Raw genomic sequence first — 17,439 nt, forward strand, 5'->3', positions numbered from 1 at the left:
CTATTCAGCTGTGGTTTTAATTTATTTTTTTATCTTTTGCCTATACATTAAATGGGAGTGGCATTTATAGCTCATGCATTCATAACCAATTTGCCTAGGTTTCATGTGCTGTCTACAGCTTGGCATGCTTTCTTCAAGTACTTTTTTTTTTTGAACACTGCAATTCTGTGCAGACTCTACTGTCCTTGTAGCTCTCTGTTTCCCTCCCCTTTACCTTTCTTAAAAGCTGAGAGTAGTAAGATAATAAATTAGCTCTACCACTTATAAGGAACTTTGCTTGCATTGCTCAAGATCTAGTAGTCAGGGTAGCATAAGCTTTTATATTAAATATAGGTCTAAGTTTCCTTGGTCAAATGTCAAGATTCCACTGTGTGGAATTAGCAATCAGAAAAAAACACAGAAGACGTAAATTTTCCATTATCATTTATTATAATACAAGACAAACAAATCTAGAAAGCACATTTCATGGAGCACCATATTGTAACAAAATTTTGCTGGCTCTCCTGCAGTGTATTTTTGACGTTTAAACAATGACACACACATAGTACACACAGGCACCTACACCACAGTGATCTTATTGACAGACCCAAAGAGACTCCTCTTTCAAATACAGCCACACTAAGGTGTACAGAGGAATGCCAGTGTGAGGGCATCTGAAAGCTAACTGAGTTAATCACTCTTTTGTTAGCAATCTTCATGAGCACACAAGCCTCCTCTGTCTCACCCCGATCCCTCTTCACTGAAGACTCCAATTTGGGCACAACTGATTATGGATTTGTCACAGACATGGTGTCAAGTTGTACAAAACTGGCCAATATTCCCTACCTGACTCCTCTTATTGCTTTGGTTATAATATTGAATTAAAGTTTTAAAAAGTCTTAAATCTATACTCCACATCACAGAAAAGCCACTTTCACACATGCAGAAACGTAACTTCCCTCCGCACACACCTGGATGCATAGCATAAATACCTTTTTGAGAAGTGTTGTAGGTTTCCCCACCAAGATCACCTTCCTAAAAATCACTGCATTTTGTTTTTCAAAGCGTTCAGACAGTTGTTCAACAACATATTTCATATATATATATTCTTATTTTTAATAGATGGGGCACGTTTTCCTGCTGCCTTAAATTTATGTCATTGTCTACACAAGGAAAGAGCAAATGCTAGTTTCTCATCTGCACAAAATGCTTTACATTACTTTTCTACAGTGCTAAATACAGATGCTAAGCACAGAACAATGTAGAATGATAGCCCAGAATAGCTTTTTATGTTGCTCAAAATGAAAAATACTGAAAGTTTCCCATACTAATGTTGAGACACAGTATTGTGGTCTCTATTATATACAGTAGCCTTCCAGAATGCTTTCAGGCACCTATTTTGTGAGCTGTTGCTCAACATGTATGTCACACTGGAGCACCTCAAGTAATATGGTATAGTGCCCTGGCACAGTGAGAACGAGAATGAGATAGAAGCAAATCCAGTCTCACAGCAGACTAGACAAGTTTCGCAAAGTAGTAAAATCTCTACCAGGGCCCAAAACAACTGTTATAATAATTTTGGGTAGCTGACATACGGCCACTTAATTATCAATTGAGGATGATATTTCATTGCAAACCTTTTCAAATAAATGTTTTAATTTTGCAAAAACAACCCAAAAAAAACCATTATGTTTCTGTCAGCCTCCTAGAAAGTACTTTTCCAGGTTTGTTTTTTTTTTCCCTTTATGCCCATTTTACTTTGAAGAAAACCCTGCTTTCTGACCAGAAGTTTTCTGGGGAAACCTAAGATTTTGCAAAATGTATTTCTGTCTTGATAATCAGTGAGGCTGGAATATCTTTAAATTTTAGGCAGGACAGTTATGGATGTTGCCAAGAAAGAAATGAAGTTATTGTGCATTTTTATTTGTGGAAAATCAATTTGTTTTTCCCATTTACAGGAGCCAATTTTATAATTCCTGCATACTATGTGATGAAGAGGCATCTATTAATTACAAGACAAAATAATGGAAATTCAAAAGCAGAGAATGGACTTGAAAAATAATTGTAACTTTAGATATGCAAATGAGTATTAACAAACTGAATTACTAATTCCGACTCTTTCCTCTGAACTAAAGGTATGTTTCAACAGCTGTGTTAAACATTTGGCTAGCATTTCCCATATAAACAGTTTAGACTTCAACAGTATAATGATGAAACAAAGAAAAGACTTACTAGTTTACGTTTTACAAAGACTATGGAGTTGCTATGGATTAAAAAAGTTTCAGATGACTGAAGAATAGGATATAATAAAGAAAAGATGCTGTGCTGGGTATATCAATACAGATTTTCACTTGGATTAATGTCTACATCTTTACTCACCTGAGTTAAAAGACGGCGTAGCAAAAGCAGAAGTGATTCAGAGACAAGGAAAGAGTATGAATCTGTATAAGAATATGAGTTATTGTTTGTCTTAAACAAACAAAAGTTATGCAAATTTCTATATAGATTATATAATGACTGACAGAAGAAAAATTGGGATCGCTTATGTTTAGTGGTTTAGCATATAACAGCAAGAGATGAGAATGATGTTGAAAAGCAGTCTATTTAAATATGAAAGAAAAAGTCTGTTTTCATTTGGTTTTCTTTAAAATTAAAAGGGATTTTTTTTATTTTAGTAATCCCCACCTCACAAAATATTTAAATCTCAATACCCAGAATCAGCCTCTCATGCGGGATGATGAGACATCAACAATCACTTCAGATGAGGCAAAAACAATATGGGCTGAAGCTAATAAAAATTCTCTAAGTTAAAATTATTGCACCTTCCCCTGAAGCATCTGATACAGTCAGAGGTAGGACACTGGATTAAATAATCATGTAGTTTGGCTATGTTACTGTTTCTATGATTACAGGTTTTAAAAATTCAGTTATATATCCCAGTTAGTCATGAAGATCTGTAACAGTCTTCTGCATTGAGCAACGATTTACAGTAACATTAATGAATAGTAGGACAGGATAATGATTTGTAGTAGTCTTAGACACCATTTATATGTGCACACATATATACACACATACAAAAAATGTATTCTATACATATGAATGCATATATAAATGCACACACAGAGAGACACAGGCCTTCTGAGAAGTGGGGCTCACTGGGAGATCTGACAACTACTCTTTACACCCTTCTCCAATGCACATTACCAACTGTGTAAGTGCATGTGTGTCTATGTTTAACAGAGTGTAGAGGAAAATGTGAGAAGAATGGGAAGCATGAACCTGAGTACGGGAGAAATTACCCATGTTACTGTCATTATTTCAGATCTGTGCTTGAAAACACATTTCCGAATTCCTCCTACATTGGCTAAGTTGACCAAGAGCCAAGCTTAAGGAAATACACAATATTAGTGGGCATTATGAAAATTAAAACACTTATGTATTTTCTATTCTTTTCTATGTCAGCCTCAACACATCATATTCCTGATGATGGGCAGGATGAGAAATTATGAACTAATTTGGTTTTTGCCACTTATTCTGTTTATCTGTTTCATGTTTCTGCCAAAGATGAGAGAAAACTTGGATAGTCCATCTCCATATGGGTTTTCATTTATCAGCTCTAATAGGTTAGCTCATTGTAAATCTGCCTTTTCATCAAACTTGATTAAATAATTCTAGTTTTAGAAATACCTAAACTTAATGTGTACTCTAAGTTCACAGTATCTCTTTTTTAACAATCCATTCCTCATACTCATTCATATAAAAATTCTGCCATCTTTTATTCTTACTCACATTAATTCAAACTATTTGTCCTCCCTGTTTCTCCTCTGGGAAGGTTTTCGAGAACATGAGCAAAACAGACTATCAGCTCATCCAGTAGCAGAACGGTAGCTAATCAATTCTAAGACTGCAAACAACTTAACTTTCTAATTAACATAGATATAAACAAGGTTCAGGTATCTAAGACAGTAAAAGTCAGCATGACTACATTTAACAGGGTAAATGACAGAATAGGTTTCCATTTCAATGAGGTAAAATTGTGCATAAGTTCTCCTGCCCCCAAAATATACCTTCAAGGTCACATTAAAAAAAAAAAAAAAAAAAAAAAAAAAAAAAAAAGAGAGAGAGAAATAAGTTATTTTTTTAAGCTAAAAGTGAAATTACCTTTAATCCTATTGATAGACAGAAAGAGATGGAGGTGGGTAAAGAAACAGAGATGAGGACCAGAGAACTTTGATAAATGTGTGTTGTAGCTCTCAGAACCAAGGATTTGGTTGGCATCAGCTGAGTTTTGTCTCATGGTGCATGCTCTAGATGGTTCTCAATGTTGTGTTATAATTACTCCAGATATTTCCGTTTTCAAATGATAATGGGCTTATTAGATCACATTTATTTTTTTGGTCCAACTCAATAGATTTTAACACCTTTCTCAGCAGGCACAGTCCTGCATGCTGGATACAAACATGTAAGGTAGCATTACATAGTTAATATGCTGTGCAGAGGTGTCTACAGAGAGTACAAATACCTGCAGACAAAGGTTCATCTTGCTCTGAGCAGCCAGTCTGCCTGTGCCAGTCTGCATGTGGTTCCTGAAGTCTCTGAACAATAAATTTTCTACCAAGAGAGGAAAATCACCACACTGCACTGCATTTGTATGCAAAGCAATTGCAAAACCCCTGCTCCTCTCAGGTCCCTTGAATTGGCCACAGAGGGTAAAGAAGCGTTTCTGATGAAATGTACAGCATTGCCTTTCCATGGAATGCCTTCCAAGCAGAAACGCTTTCTGTGCCTCACCCCAGGACTGGGCTTCTGGGAAACCCCAGTCTGCGTCTTCAGGTCTTATCTAACCACCCCACCTGCTTGCCAGCAGCACCTTTTTGGAGAAGTCTGTTTATCTCTTCTGTCCCACAGCAAGAGCAGGAGTGTGATTTTTTTTTTTTCACTTGACAATATTTCTGTGGAGCTAGATTTTTGTTTTATTTTCTTTTACTAGTTAACACTCACTTGACATTGTTATCAAATATGTTCTCCTGCAATCATCTGATTCTTTTTAAACTAGCATATGTTTTCCTTTTTTTTCCCTTTTGCATCACCTTAAAGGGACACATCAGTTGACATAACTCCTGTGGAGAAAGGATTTCATCTTTTGCTGAAGTTTTGTTCCAGCCAAAGCCGGACCTCTTGAAGGTTGTAAAAAAAGGGGCCTTTGCCCCCCAGGTAGGCAATTTTTTGTCTCTGCACAATGCATACTCGCTCAAATGAAACCCCGTAGGCCACATTGGCATTGTTGTCCATGCAGTCAGCCACCACTTGGCACTGAGGTGGCAAGGAAAAGTGCTCTAGGAGCTGGTGAGCAGCTGCACATCTCTCTTCCTGGCTTTTGTGTTTCTTAACTTCGAATGAAGAGGGAGAGATTCCAGGCGCAGCCCAGCCATCTGATGGGTGAGCTTCATCGATGTAGACCAACAGAAAGTCAGCCACACCAGAGAACTCCTCCACCAGCTTGCTGAAGGCTGACAGCTGGCTTGTGAACGGTGGTCAGGTAGCTGAGCCAAAGTTGACCACCAGCGGCCGCTCTGAGTTGGCAAAATCCAGAAGGTGGCATTTGGTTCCACACTTTCCACCAACATTCTTCCAGCTACCACTGCTGCCATCACTCCCCTTGGCTATGTGGATTACACTGGAGTTTGGGGCTTCTCCTCCCAGTTTGACCTGATGGCAGAACAAATTAAAACATAGCAAGTTAGTGTGACTTGTTTGTGCAGTATCCTTATGACTCCTCTCTTCAAACAGTCACCTGTTCAGAGTGCACCTAACAAGTCACATGGGGGCAGGCAGAGCAAATCATCAAAAGCAGCAGCTTCAAAACAGTCATCTTGTCCACCTGCACTCACAGTTCAGGAAAATGTGGCATTTCTGGCAAATATTCTATTTCATTAATGTTAGAAAATTTGATAAGAGGTTTGTTCTGCCCACTACACAATGATGGTCCTGTCCATCATTGTGTATTTGGAGACTTGGATTTGCTTTCAGACAGAATACCTTAAATTTCTTCTCAATGTCCTCTGTGATACATAGGGGTTTTTCCACTGGCATTTCCGTGAGTTCTCTCCACTTGGTTCACATCATCCTTGAAGCTCACTATTCAAAACTTCAATAGTGTTTTCAGTAACTTTCACTATAATCAGACAATTACAATTTGTATAATGAAGTAGCTCACAGACTACATCTGTTTATATATTCTGGATGTTTGCTTTTTATGAGATACCATGACTGTTTTGGAAAAACAGTAGCCTGTTGATTAGAGATTAGCTAATAAGGTGTTATAAAGTCTAGGTCCCTTTTCAGCCCACAACCTACAGTTCAAGCCATTTTTCCAATTCCCGAAAACCATTCTGTGTAATAGTCCTGACTTTCACAACACACAGTGCCTCTCGATTTTGAGATTTGCAGCTTAGTGTATTCTCTTCCATCCTGCAGTCCAAGAATGAAAATATTCAAGAGTACCAAACACAAGAGATCTCTGCAAATGCCCACTTAATATATATATTGCCTTGACAATTAATTATTTAAGATTGTGCTCTCTAAAATTTCTTCTAACCCCTTTGCAGTAATTTCATCAGTGGTTGAGTGACATATCTCCTTCTACTGCAATGTTTCTTTACAAGAAGATTGGGGAAAAAAAACAGCAGGAAGAGGGGAAAATTTGTAACATGGCTGAAGTAGGATGGATGAGGTGAAAATCAACTGTTCTCAGCTCCAACTTAGATCTAACTCAGACCTAACAGTCAGTAGTAGAAAGGTCATTTTGCATGACCATTTCTGTTTGCATGTTTATAGAACAAAAGACAGAATAAAAGCAACTCACAGGAGGGAAATGGCAGAATAAGGTGGTGCCTGCAGAGCTCTCCAAGATCTTTAGCTGATAACTACTATAGAACCACAAAACATTATTGCATAATGCAATTAATTTTGAATGAACCCTGCCTCAGAAATTCCTATGTCTCTGCCTTTAACACAGGGCAATTATCCTTGTATTTTCCTGACTCTTTCTTTCTCTGTCCCCTATTTGATTAGGTTCAGAATTGTTGCTTTGAAGGAAACACACAGGGCCAAAGTCTTTAACATTTTATGTATTTCTTTCTGAAGCTACACTGCAATTAAACTCATGCAGTTGCTGCTGGACACCAAAGGCAAATAGATTGCTGATACTGGATCCTCCATTTCTCCCTCAGAAACCTGACTATCTTGAGCAAAACTGCAGTTATTCGAGGTTCTGCACTATTTCATCAGAATAACAACAGAAGCAAGAGTCTAATCAAAGTTTGTAAGCCATTAATTCTTCCAGACTTCATAACTATATGAGAATGTCTCACAGCATGTTGGCACACAATTAGGAGCATTATTTTGACTCTTTTCAATAGGGCATATTGAAACACAGCCATGCCAACATTCCCACTCAGACATCAGCAAGGAAGAGAACTACAGAAAGATGGCCTGAGTCCCACAAATCTCACCAGGCCAAGTATGTGGTGATCATGCCACTGGAAGCAAAGGATATGCAGCTGCAGCACAGTCAAGAGAAACAAGGATGCTCTGGGGAAGCAAAGTCCCTTTTGCCCCCACCCCTATAAACCTCCATCTGCAGCATTGTTATCTTCTAGGGCACTGGTAACAGTTTAAAAAAAGTCTTGCACTTCACCTTTGAAAGCAAGAGGATTGAAGCTGCTGAGTTTAGGACCTGATGTGAGAGTATCCACTGAACTCAAAGAAAGAAAATAACTATATGCCAGGTTTTTGAGAAAAAATGATCTGTCTCGTGAGGCAGGCTCAGAGACTCAGGCTCTTGCATTTAAGAAGTAGCATTAAGCATCTTAAAGTATTTCAGGCTACCTACACCTTAGCAGGTAGTCTTCTGTTCAATTGATCATTTCTCTCTGCCATTGTGTGATGTAGGATAGGTAAAGCAGGAGTAAGGTAACGGGCTGCACTTGAATAAAGAAATACAAGATCATGTGGCACCCATACAATCATTCAATCCAGAAGCCAACTAAACAATTCAGCAATACGTGATAAATTGGTGACTACCACAAAAAGGGCATCTCAAAAAACACAACACATGCATATCTACAGAAACACTCGATCCCTCATCACCTAGAAAGCTTTACTCTTTCTGAACTACCATACCTGCTTTTTCAGAGATAGCTTGCTGATAATGTGCCTTTTGGGCAAAGCCTGACATGTAAGTATTTGTGCTTCATCCAACACCCTAGGTGAATAGTGGGCCTCAGTATTTAAGTGTGTGCTCATCCAGTCAAAGAAAAGTAATGGCATGTCATTTAACTCACAAATCACAATTAAACAATACACTTTGTATTTCTTATATTTGCTCTCACTCTTCAAAGAAAAATAAAGAAGCACCTATGAGTCAGGAAGGAACAGAGCTGCTTAGGACCAAAGAAACATCTGAGCAGCTGTTTCTACTTACACCTCAAGTTTTATTTTAACAAAACTATCATGACTGAAAATATCTAGCCACCACTCTTGAACTGGGAAGCCACAGTTTGCTTCTTGATCATTTTAAGCAGAAAGAGAGGCTATAAGCTCCTCATTACCGGCTCCTCACTCAGGTCTACCAAACCCTTTAGTTTCCTAGGCCAGTTTGCAAACCCTGAACAAATAGACTAATAAAACAGCTTCCAACAGACACCAACTCTTCAAGTCCCATTTAACACTGATACCAAAGAAGACAATATATATTTTCTGTTCTTCAACGATGCAAGTTTGCATTCTGCCTCTCATACTCCTTATGGACTATAAAAATAGATGGAGTTAGGAAACAAAGTACAAAGAAGCCTTTATCCATCTATACAACTATGCATCACCTTAGAGCAGTTTCTCTTCATTTCCCACAGCCATGAAGGAAGTCTCATGGCTGCAGGTTACCTATAATTTTAATTTTTGTTTCTAGGAGTGTTTGTGTTGGGTTTTTTCCCCTTAATGAGACATCCTTGCCAAGCAGGCATTCATGAGGCATTTTCTGCTCTTGTAGAGAAGTAATTAGGTCGGTGCCTTGTTCCATGCCAGTGTCAGGCACTCCAAAAAGCAGCCCTGCCCAGTCGTTAATGCTTGAACATAAGCAGCAGATCCACTAATTGGTCTTGATGAAGCACTGACGTTCCCAAGGGACTGTTTATTTCACCAGACTCTGAACCGATTGACACAGGATGACAATATCATCCTTGCTGATCATCTGCATTGTAGGCCTTGGCCATCTTCTTTGTTGTTATTTATTGAAAGAAAAAATAGCTCTTGGAAAAGAAAATCAATGCAATGAGAAAACAAACAAAAACACTTATGTATTCAGCCAAACTGCTTTTGAAATCCTACACAAAGGCAGGCAAAATATAAATTCTGAGAAACAAACCAGCAGAACTCCCCTCACACGCAATCCAGCACTTCCATAATCACGTACTTTTGTGTGTGAATATTTGGCCATTTGGTGCCAGCATTCTGAATGAGGGAGCAACTGAGCAGCACGCAGGCATCCCCTCCCACACAGCCTGCATGGGACACGCAAGGTAGGCCAACCAAATCTGCAAGCCAGCCCAGCCATCAGCAGGGGCAACCAGCTACACCAAAGCAGTGACTCACATAATTTGTGAGAAATTTGTGTTTGCCTGACAGCCTGTTCTTAGTCTGCATGCAGAGTGAAAAGGGAACAAGATTGCTGATGTTTAAGCACACAGCCTGCAAAATGAAGGAGGTTTAGGAGAAGGAGAGAAAGCCCTATTCATAAACTGCAGGCTAGAAATAGCACATACTACTAAGTTTGTAGTACATTTTCCATAAGAACTAGGTAAAGCTCCATGGACAAAACATTGTCCCCTTATTTGCCTCTTCTTTTTTCCTTTGCTTTTATCAGCTTCATCATAACCTTCCTGTGCACTGGAATGCTGCTTAAATTCCCTGCATCAGGAATTTTCATACAGTTTGGCAGACTCATCAGGTTGCGTCAACCCCCTAAAAAAAATAGGTGCTGCAAGACAATTCACAATTCAGTTTATGATATTAGTCATTTGAATATGGGCATGTTGTGTTTGGGACTGGAGTACAGTGACTAGCAATTAACTGAATCCCTGCAGCCTTAAGCATTTTTTTTTAATTCTCTGCCTTGATTTGATCCCATTCAGCTATCTATAGCTACATCCAAATCATAATTTAACTCTGGTTAGCAAATTCTACAAACTATTATTTTTGTTTTCTTTATTTCATAACCCAGAGTTGTGCAGTTGACAAAAATCACAGAAGACCCTTGTCTGGAGTAGAATAAGGGGTGCAGAAGTTCTTCATTTTTCTTGGGAAGATGGCAACTTGAATTACTTGAATTGGAGAGTAGAGACTAGAAATGGCTCAGGCTTTCTCAGAGTTTTTTTATTTAAGATCAGGTATGTGGAGCTCTCAAAGGAAAGTGAGAAACAAACAAACCAGGCACAGTCCAGATAAAAATAACTAGTCAAATGCTGCTTTCTCTATTTAAAAGCCACCAGTCCCACAAATGAGTATGCATGGCACAAGGAAAGCATAAAGGAGCCTTTTGCCTTGCACTCTTACAGTTAATTTTAGTTCCTGTGATTGAGGAGCCAAGAGCAAGCTTCTTAAGGGCTTTATGTTTCACTCAAGATGGGAGCATGGCCTACTACGCCTTCGCCACAAGGATCTACCTGCACGTGACAGAGGCCTTCACCACATTTTGTTACTCAGCCTGTGAAGGGAATTTGATATTAATTTGGATGATGTTTTTTTTCTTTCTTTTTTACTCATTTTTATGTGTATGAGTACACAGTGGTGGTTTTGACAGAGAGACAGAGCCAGCACTCAAGAACCATGTATGATCCTCTTCCCAAATAGTGCCCACTAACTAAATTTTTGTGTCTATTACAGCAAAAAGGGGTTTTCACAGGGCTTTGACAAGGCAAGTACTCCTTACAGTCATTTGTTCACACATAAGGGTGAAACGGAATAGTGCAAAGAGTTATGGAAGAACTGAATTTAGATCTGTAAATGAAAGTTGATCCCCTAAAATAAAAGGGGATAAGAGCCCATGTGTGACAAAAGTCCTCATATTCCTTTTTCTACTTCATCTGTTTTGAATGTTTGAACTCTTAAGTTCCATGAGATCAACTGTCTGCTCCTCTTGTTGGGACACTGCCTAGTGCAATGGGTCCCTAGCCTAGGTTGATTCTCAGACACAACTACAACAAACATGATTATATATTAGTAATAATGAGAAAATGAGAAAATTTCAAAACCAAATCCTGTTGAATTTACATTCCCAACTTTGCAGGAGAAGTTTTAAAACCAATAAAATATTTTTAATACCACACAATGTCTAGTTCTAAACCCTGAAATTATACAACAGACTTTTTTTCAAATTCCCTTTATCACTGTCAAATGCAGAGAGAGAGAGACTTCCTTACCTTGCCGAACTAAATAAATACTAATAGTAAGTATGGATGTTGTGTCTTTGTTTCAACCTTTAAAACATTTCCCCAAAATGCAAAGAATTACTGGACAGTCAAAGAGCAGGCAGAGGATCATGCTTTTATATTACTTGCATATATATCTTTGTGATAATGTGCAGCATGCATTTAACATCTAGGGTTTGGGACTGTTTTACTTTGCATTCTGATTTATTTTAGATGATCTACCTACCAGGCAGGAAAAAGCAGCCAAAGGTAATTTAACTGCCTGCATGAAAACCCAGGAAAATCTCACTGGGTGTTTACTGAACCACTCTGCTTGCTGCTACATCCAGAGCTGGGTTTACGCCATGAACCTGGGATCCTGTGCCAGCCATTCCCCTGTTGGGACCGTCATGCCAGAGCTTGCTGCTGGCCCATTCTAAAGGCAGTAAAAAGCTGTACAAGTACACACACACCCACCACCATCCATCACTCGAGATACCAGCATCCCTCTGAGGCCCATGACGCACAGCTACACACATCTCTGTGTGTGTGCATGTGTGCACGTTGCCCCCATAGGTACATCATGGCATTCCTAATTATTGGGCTGCTGCAGGGAGAGGCCATTAAGCCTTCCCTGTGACACCCTCCACTGAGGTGGAGAACAGGGATGATTTCCTCAAGGACAACATTAAAGCCTTCTACTGGAGACCAAGAATGATAGCTTTGCCTTGCTGAAACACAGAGCTCGTATCTGGCACTGGAAAAGCTTCCAGCACAAGGGCTCACCACTGAGTATGTCTAATGGGTACAACCATTTCTTAACCTATTTTAAAAGCATTATAAGATTACCATTTCTCACCTTTGGTATCTTAGATTCATCCCACTACTAAATAAAGCACAGAACTTAGTAGGTAAAAAATCAAGCTTTTAATTTTTTTTTTCAAAACTTCTCAAACTTTTTCTTTAGATTTTTGCAGATGTGTGATACATTCAGTATACATGCTTTAAGCTAGAACAAATACCTCACTGGCATTTGTAGAAATGGCCTATGTAAATCATGGTTACACTAACACCGTCCCAAAAAGTCTTGGTTTTTCTCTTGCAATAGCTGTGACTGCATTCATATCTGTATGTATGTGTACATACACACATCTATATGTGTATGCACATAGGGAGAAATGAGAGGGACTGACTGCTGGAAATGTATGCTTACATATCTGTACTTTTGCCTTTTTATACATATATGTATGTACATGTATAGAGACAAAGAGGTATATATATATTTTTATACAGGCAAACATATAAAATTGTAAATACCTACAGACACAAACATATATAAAAATAATATTTAAAGCATTTGCAGTCTTTCAATTACAGAAAGTAATCTAACTTGACTACAATCTGTATTTATCTCTGTTATGATGATTAGTTTGGTCCTAAAGACTCCCTTGTAATGTAAGACACACTTGCCTCTTGGAAAATAATAGGATGGTCTATAAATCACAAAGCTGATGCAGTGTAGAAAATATCAACACTGAGTCTGACAGATATTGAACTCAGAGCTAAGGAAGTAAAAAGAAATATATTATTCTTTAGCAAAATTTACATTAAAAATCAAAATAAACAAAAACCCAATTATTTTTATTCCAGTAGGACTTCAAAATGTGGAGAAAACCAGTCATACAGAATGTTCCAATAAAAAAGAACACAGAATATACTCTACATACAATACAACAAACTTTACATTGCTTCCCCACTGATAATGTTAAAATCTTCAAATGTTGCTAGGTAATCTTGTCTATGAAATAATTGCCCTCACAAAAACCCTTGTGCAATAATACTTAATAACAACAAAAAGCCAAAAAAAAAAAAAAAAGTTGAAATTTGGATGAGATAGAAGGACAATGAGAAAGTAAATCAGAATAGCTTGTTTGAAACATACTCTAACCATTACAAGATCATATCTTCTACACACTAGCCTTGAAAACATAAATCTGGGACAATGCATGCTTTTGTGGCAAGGTACTTTCTTGTAGTAAGTTTACCTTAATTCAGAATGTAGTATCTACCCACAGTGTAGCTTCCCATAAATTTTTCTTTGAACAGAAATTTTACATCAAGTAAAAATAGCTTTGTGAAAAATATTATGAACTGTACTTAGGAAAAATTCTGTGTAAGTGACACAAAACACAGTAAAACCAAGCACAGTTACTTCTTTGATTCAGTGTTCTAACTGGCAGTCTGTCTGTGGTTATCTCAAACATCTGCAATTCTGCTGTTCTACATGAAAAATGGTGATTTTCTCATAAATACTGCTCAGTGGAATGAGTTTAAGCACCTTTTCAAGTAATTTGTTAATACCTGGTTTCAGCTGGTAAATTGGAGCAACAAATTGGAGTTACAAAGCAGGATATGTTTCAATCTTTTTCAAATCTACCAGTAGAACTTTTCAGATGAAACTTTTTTCCTATTTATTCCTTACAGAAGCAGGAAAAGATTCTCATTTATTGTGGAGGTGATGAGTTTTCTTCCAATATTGCTTCTCAGTTTATTTTGTCCCCTTTACAATTTGATTTCTATACTTATCTTTCTGTGGCAATCAAGAGTCTCCAATGCTCTTCTATCCTTATGGCCCATAATTCTATAAAGTAAAATAGTATTTCCAATAATTGTTGGCTCATTTTGTCTTAAGAATAGTTGCCATGAATGGACTTTTTCCTCTTTTTGGAGCGAGGTAATAAAACTTTGTTGTGTTTATATGCATTTTTTTCTGTTGAGTTCATTGAGGCACAGAGTTCATTCTTGGAACCTTATGGCCTGACCAACCTGAACAACCCAGGTGATTTAATCATGATAAGGGAGAGAATAAAGTTACCAAAGTTCAAGGTATGAGTTTCATTGCCAACACCAAAAATAGCAGAGTCACCATACCTGTCACTCCGATCATTAACATCATGATACTGAAAGAAAGGGAAAGCATGACTTTGGAGACTACAGAAAGGCATGCAGTGTCTTAATTTTAAATAATTGTGTGCAATTTAAGCAAAGAGAGATTGAAAATATGTAATGGATATAAGGTCTCTTACAGCTTCACAACTTCTCCAGACCCCAGGCCACATATAGTTTGCAAATATGGGAACTCGAATTTGACTGTTGCAGTCATGCTACCAACATCCACTGAAGCCTTGACCAAGTCATGTGTTAACTGTCCTGTCTTGCCTTGTCTGTAAAATGGGACCAATTGTGTTCAGTGACCCATTTAACAAGGCCACTGTAAAATTTACTCTACTTAAAGTCTATGAAAAGAATAAAAACAAAGACTAGAAGGGCTAGGAGAATAGTGGGCTTCATTCAGCATTATTTTATTTGGGTAGCCAGCTGGATGATTCCTGGGTTGCAGTAAGAGGTTGACCCATTTGGCAAAAGCTAAAGTTATTTATATTTGTCTTACACTGAAAATTAATGTCCCCATGGCTTGAGTTTCAGGCTAAGCAGATGGTATTCCATATCACAAAGCCAGCAAACACCAGCATCATCTTCACATTTTTAGATAAGAGCAAATACAAAGGGTATTGTAGGGGTGTGAAAGCAAAGTGAGGGGGAGACAATACAAAAAGGAATATTTCAGAAGAGTATCATTTGTACAGGACCCCTATGACATCACATGGAGTATGTTAAATTAGATGGTCTAAATAGGACAACAAATTAACAGACTAAGCACTGTTTTGAAAGCCACAGGGCTCTGAATCCAGTTCTACTTACTAACTGGGTGGTCTGTGCAAGAAATGTCATGGTTTTGGGTTCACCTTTTCAATCTATAAAAGGGAATTCCAGCTACCTCATGAGACCTGGGCAGTACCACTAGGCAATGTTTGTAAGAAATCTCAAAAGGAAAAGAAAAGTGTATGTTGCATAACTGTTGCTGGCTTTATTAATTTAAATCACCAGGTAGCTGTCCGACAGCTAGTCAAGTTCATTTTTAATCTCTGACATGTCCCTCTGTCACTGCTTTCATGAAGGAAAAAGGTCACTTTTTCAATTTGTGTACAGTTTTACTTGGATACTTCCTCCTATATAAAAGTTAACATATGAGTAATAGAAAATGCCAGTGTAATGACAATGTTTCATTTCTATATTTTACTCTAGGTAAAACAACTCTAGTTACATAGCTAACATCTATCTATGTAGAGATCTATCTGAAGATGCAGTCTTTTTATATCTGAGGATCTCATAAAGCAATGGTAAACTACAGCTGTGAAAACATCTAGAGTATTTTACAATTACTCTTAAACTAAGACCTTGAAAAACTTTAAAAACATAAAGATTATTATTCATGCTCTTGGGGAAACTGAGGCACACCTAAACTAAGTGTCATGGCCAAGGCTGCACAGAGAGTTAGCAGAGGGAGTCAGCAGCTCCGGAATTTCGTGAATCTTTAACCCCGACTTAGAAGTACCTCTCCTTTCAGTTTATACTTCTCCCATCAAGCTTAATGTGAGATAGGTGATGGCTTGCACCTCACAGTGATTCCCTTCCCTTCTTCGCTGACAAGGGGGATGCTCATCCCCGCTGAGCCGCCCCAGCCCCGCCGTCCCCATCCCCATCCCCGGGCACTCACCTGCTTGTAGGCGTCCAGGAGGAAGCTGTTCCAGACGCAGCGCAGCCCCTCCGAGGTCAGCATCCTCCGCCACTCACCGCGCCCAGACTTGGAGCGGCTCAGAAACAGAACCATGTGCTTCAGGAGAATCACAGAGTCATAGAGCGCGAGAAAGAGGCAATTGGAGAAAAAGACCGGCAAGATCTGAAGCGTGATCAACAAATCCACACTTAGCAAACCCATCTTCCTTGCTGTTTCGCTTCAGCCGGATACCTTCAGCTCTCTTTATTGCTCTGTACCCTCATTTAAAAGAGTAAAGCAAAAGGCATTTCAAAAGCCTCATTACCCCTTTCATAGCTGCTCTATTTAAAATAAGCAGAGATAGTTAAGTATGAGCAGGCTGCTTAAAAACATAACTGCACGATATTCATTCAAGTGCAAGCTGCTTATTTTTCAGAAATTTAGATGTTAACAAAAATTCTTCTCTTAACCAGGAGACCTGATTTTGCTGAAGAGAGAGGCAGCTGTTTTTCCAGTTCCCTGCAGTTACAAAATTTAAGCTGAGACTGTTAATTGTTAACTTTCCTGCACTATCCCATTGTTTCTCCGATATTTAAGCACTGAACAGATCTCTTATTTCTGTGTCAGTAAAGCTAGCTACTAGGTGCAACAATACTTTAAAAAAAAAAAAGGTTTATGTACATAAACTTTCTGTTCCTTCCTCCCTGCTTCCCTCCCTCTCTTTCCCTCTCTGCCTCCCCCGTCCCCCCCTCCTACTCCGCGTCTCTGTATTCCTGCCTTCCTCCTCTCGCACTCTCTGCTATCTGCCTATGGTGCAAAGTGCTCTCCCCTCTGGAGTCCTAGCTTGCTTCCCTGAAGCCTTTTATACATTCCCTAGCTAATTGCTGCAATAGAGAAATGAAACCCTAATCTTAGCAAAGATCTTGACGTCAATGTAAAAGAGGGCTTTACTTTGGCCAGGACTGCAGTGAATAGAAAAAATGAAATTCTCAAAACTTTTTTTTTTTTTTTCCCTTAGAGGAGAGAAAAAGAGAGACAGAGCAAGGGTGGAACTTTGCTTTGCTTTGAAAAGGAGAAAATAAAAACCAAATATGTTTCTGAATGTTCTTGCAAATTTTGGAGCAAGTATTTTCATGTAACATGGAAGGTGACACAGCAACACAGACTTCTGTTATCAATAGGTTTTTTCTTCTGGTTGGATTTTTTTTTTTTGTCCTTTTTTTTCTTTTATAGGAAGGTCCTCTGAGTTGATGCATCCTAAGAAAGGGCATATTTCTGTAACATTTTTCTCCCACCTGCCTGAAGTACATGTTTAGTGTTTAAATACCTTTCGTTGTTTTCTTGGTAATGTAAGTGAACACCTATAACTGACTTAAT

The 17,439-nt window shown here is 38.4% G+C and overlaps 1 protein-coding gene across 1 annotated transcript; it reads right to left on the minus strand.

Annotated features, from left to right (window-relative positions):
• Positions 1 to 410: 410 nt before the first annotated feature.
• On the minus strand, positions 411 to 16,875 carry DIO2 (iodothyronine deiodinase 2). Its single transcript, XM_021542862.4, has 2 exons — positions 16,063 to 16,875; positions 411 to 5,688 (listed from the first exon to the last, which is right to left on the minus strand). The coding sequence occupies exons 1-2, from the start codon at positions 16,282 to 16,284 to the stop codon at positions 5,071 to 5,073; spliced, it is 840 nt and encodes a 279-aa protein (XP_021398537.1). The 5' UTR covers positions 16,285 to 16,875; the 3' UTR covers positions 411 to 5,070.
• Positions 16,876 to 17,439: the final 564 nt, after the last annotated feature.

This window comes from Lonchura striata, chromosome 5, assembly GCF_050655825.1.
Source record: "Lonchura striata isolate lonStrDom1 chromosome 5, ASM5065582v1, whole genome shotgun sequence".
In the NCBI taxonomy this organism is placed as follows: domain Eukaryota; kingdom Metazoa; phylum Chordata; class Aves; order Passeriformes; family Estrildidae; genus Lonchura; species Lonchura striata.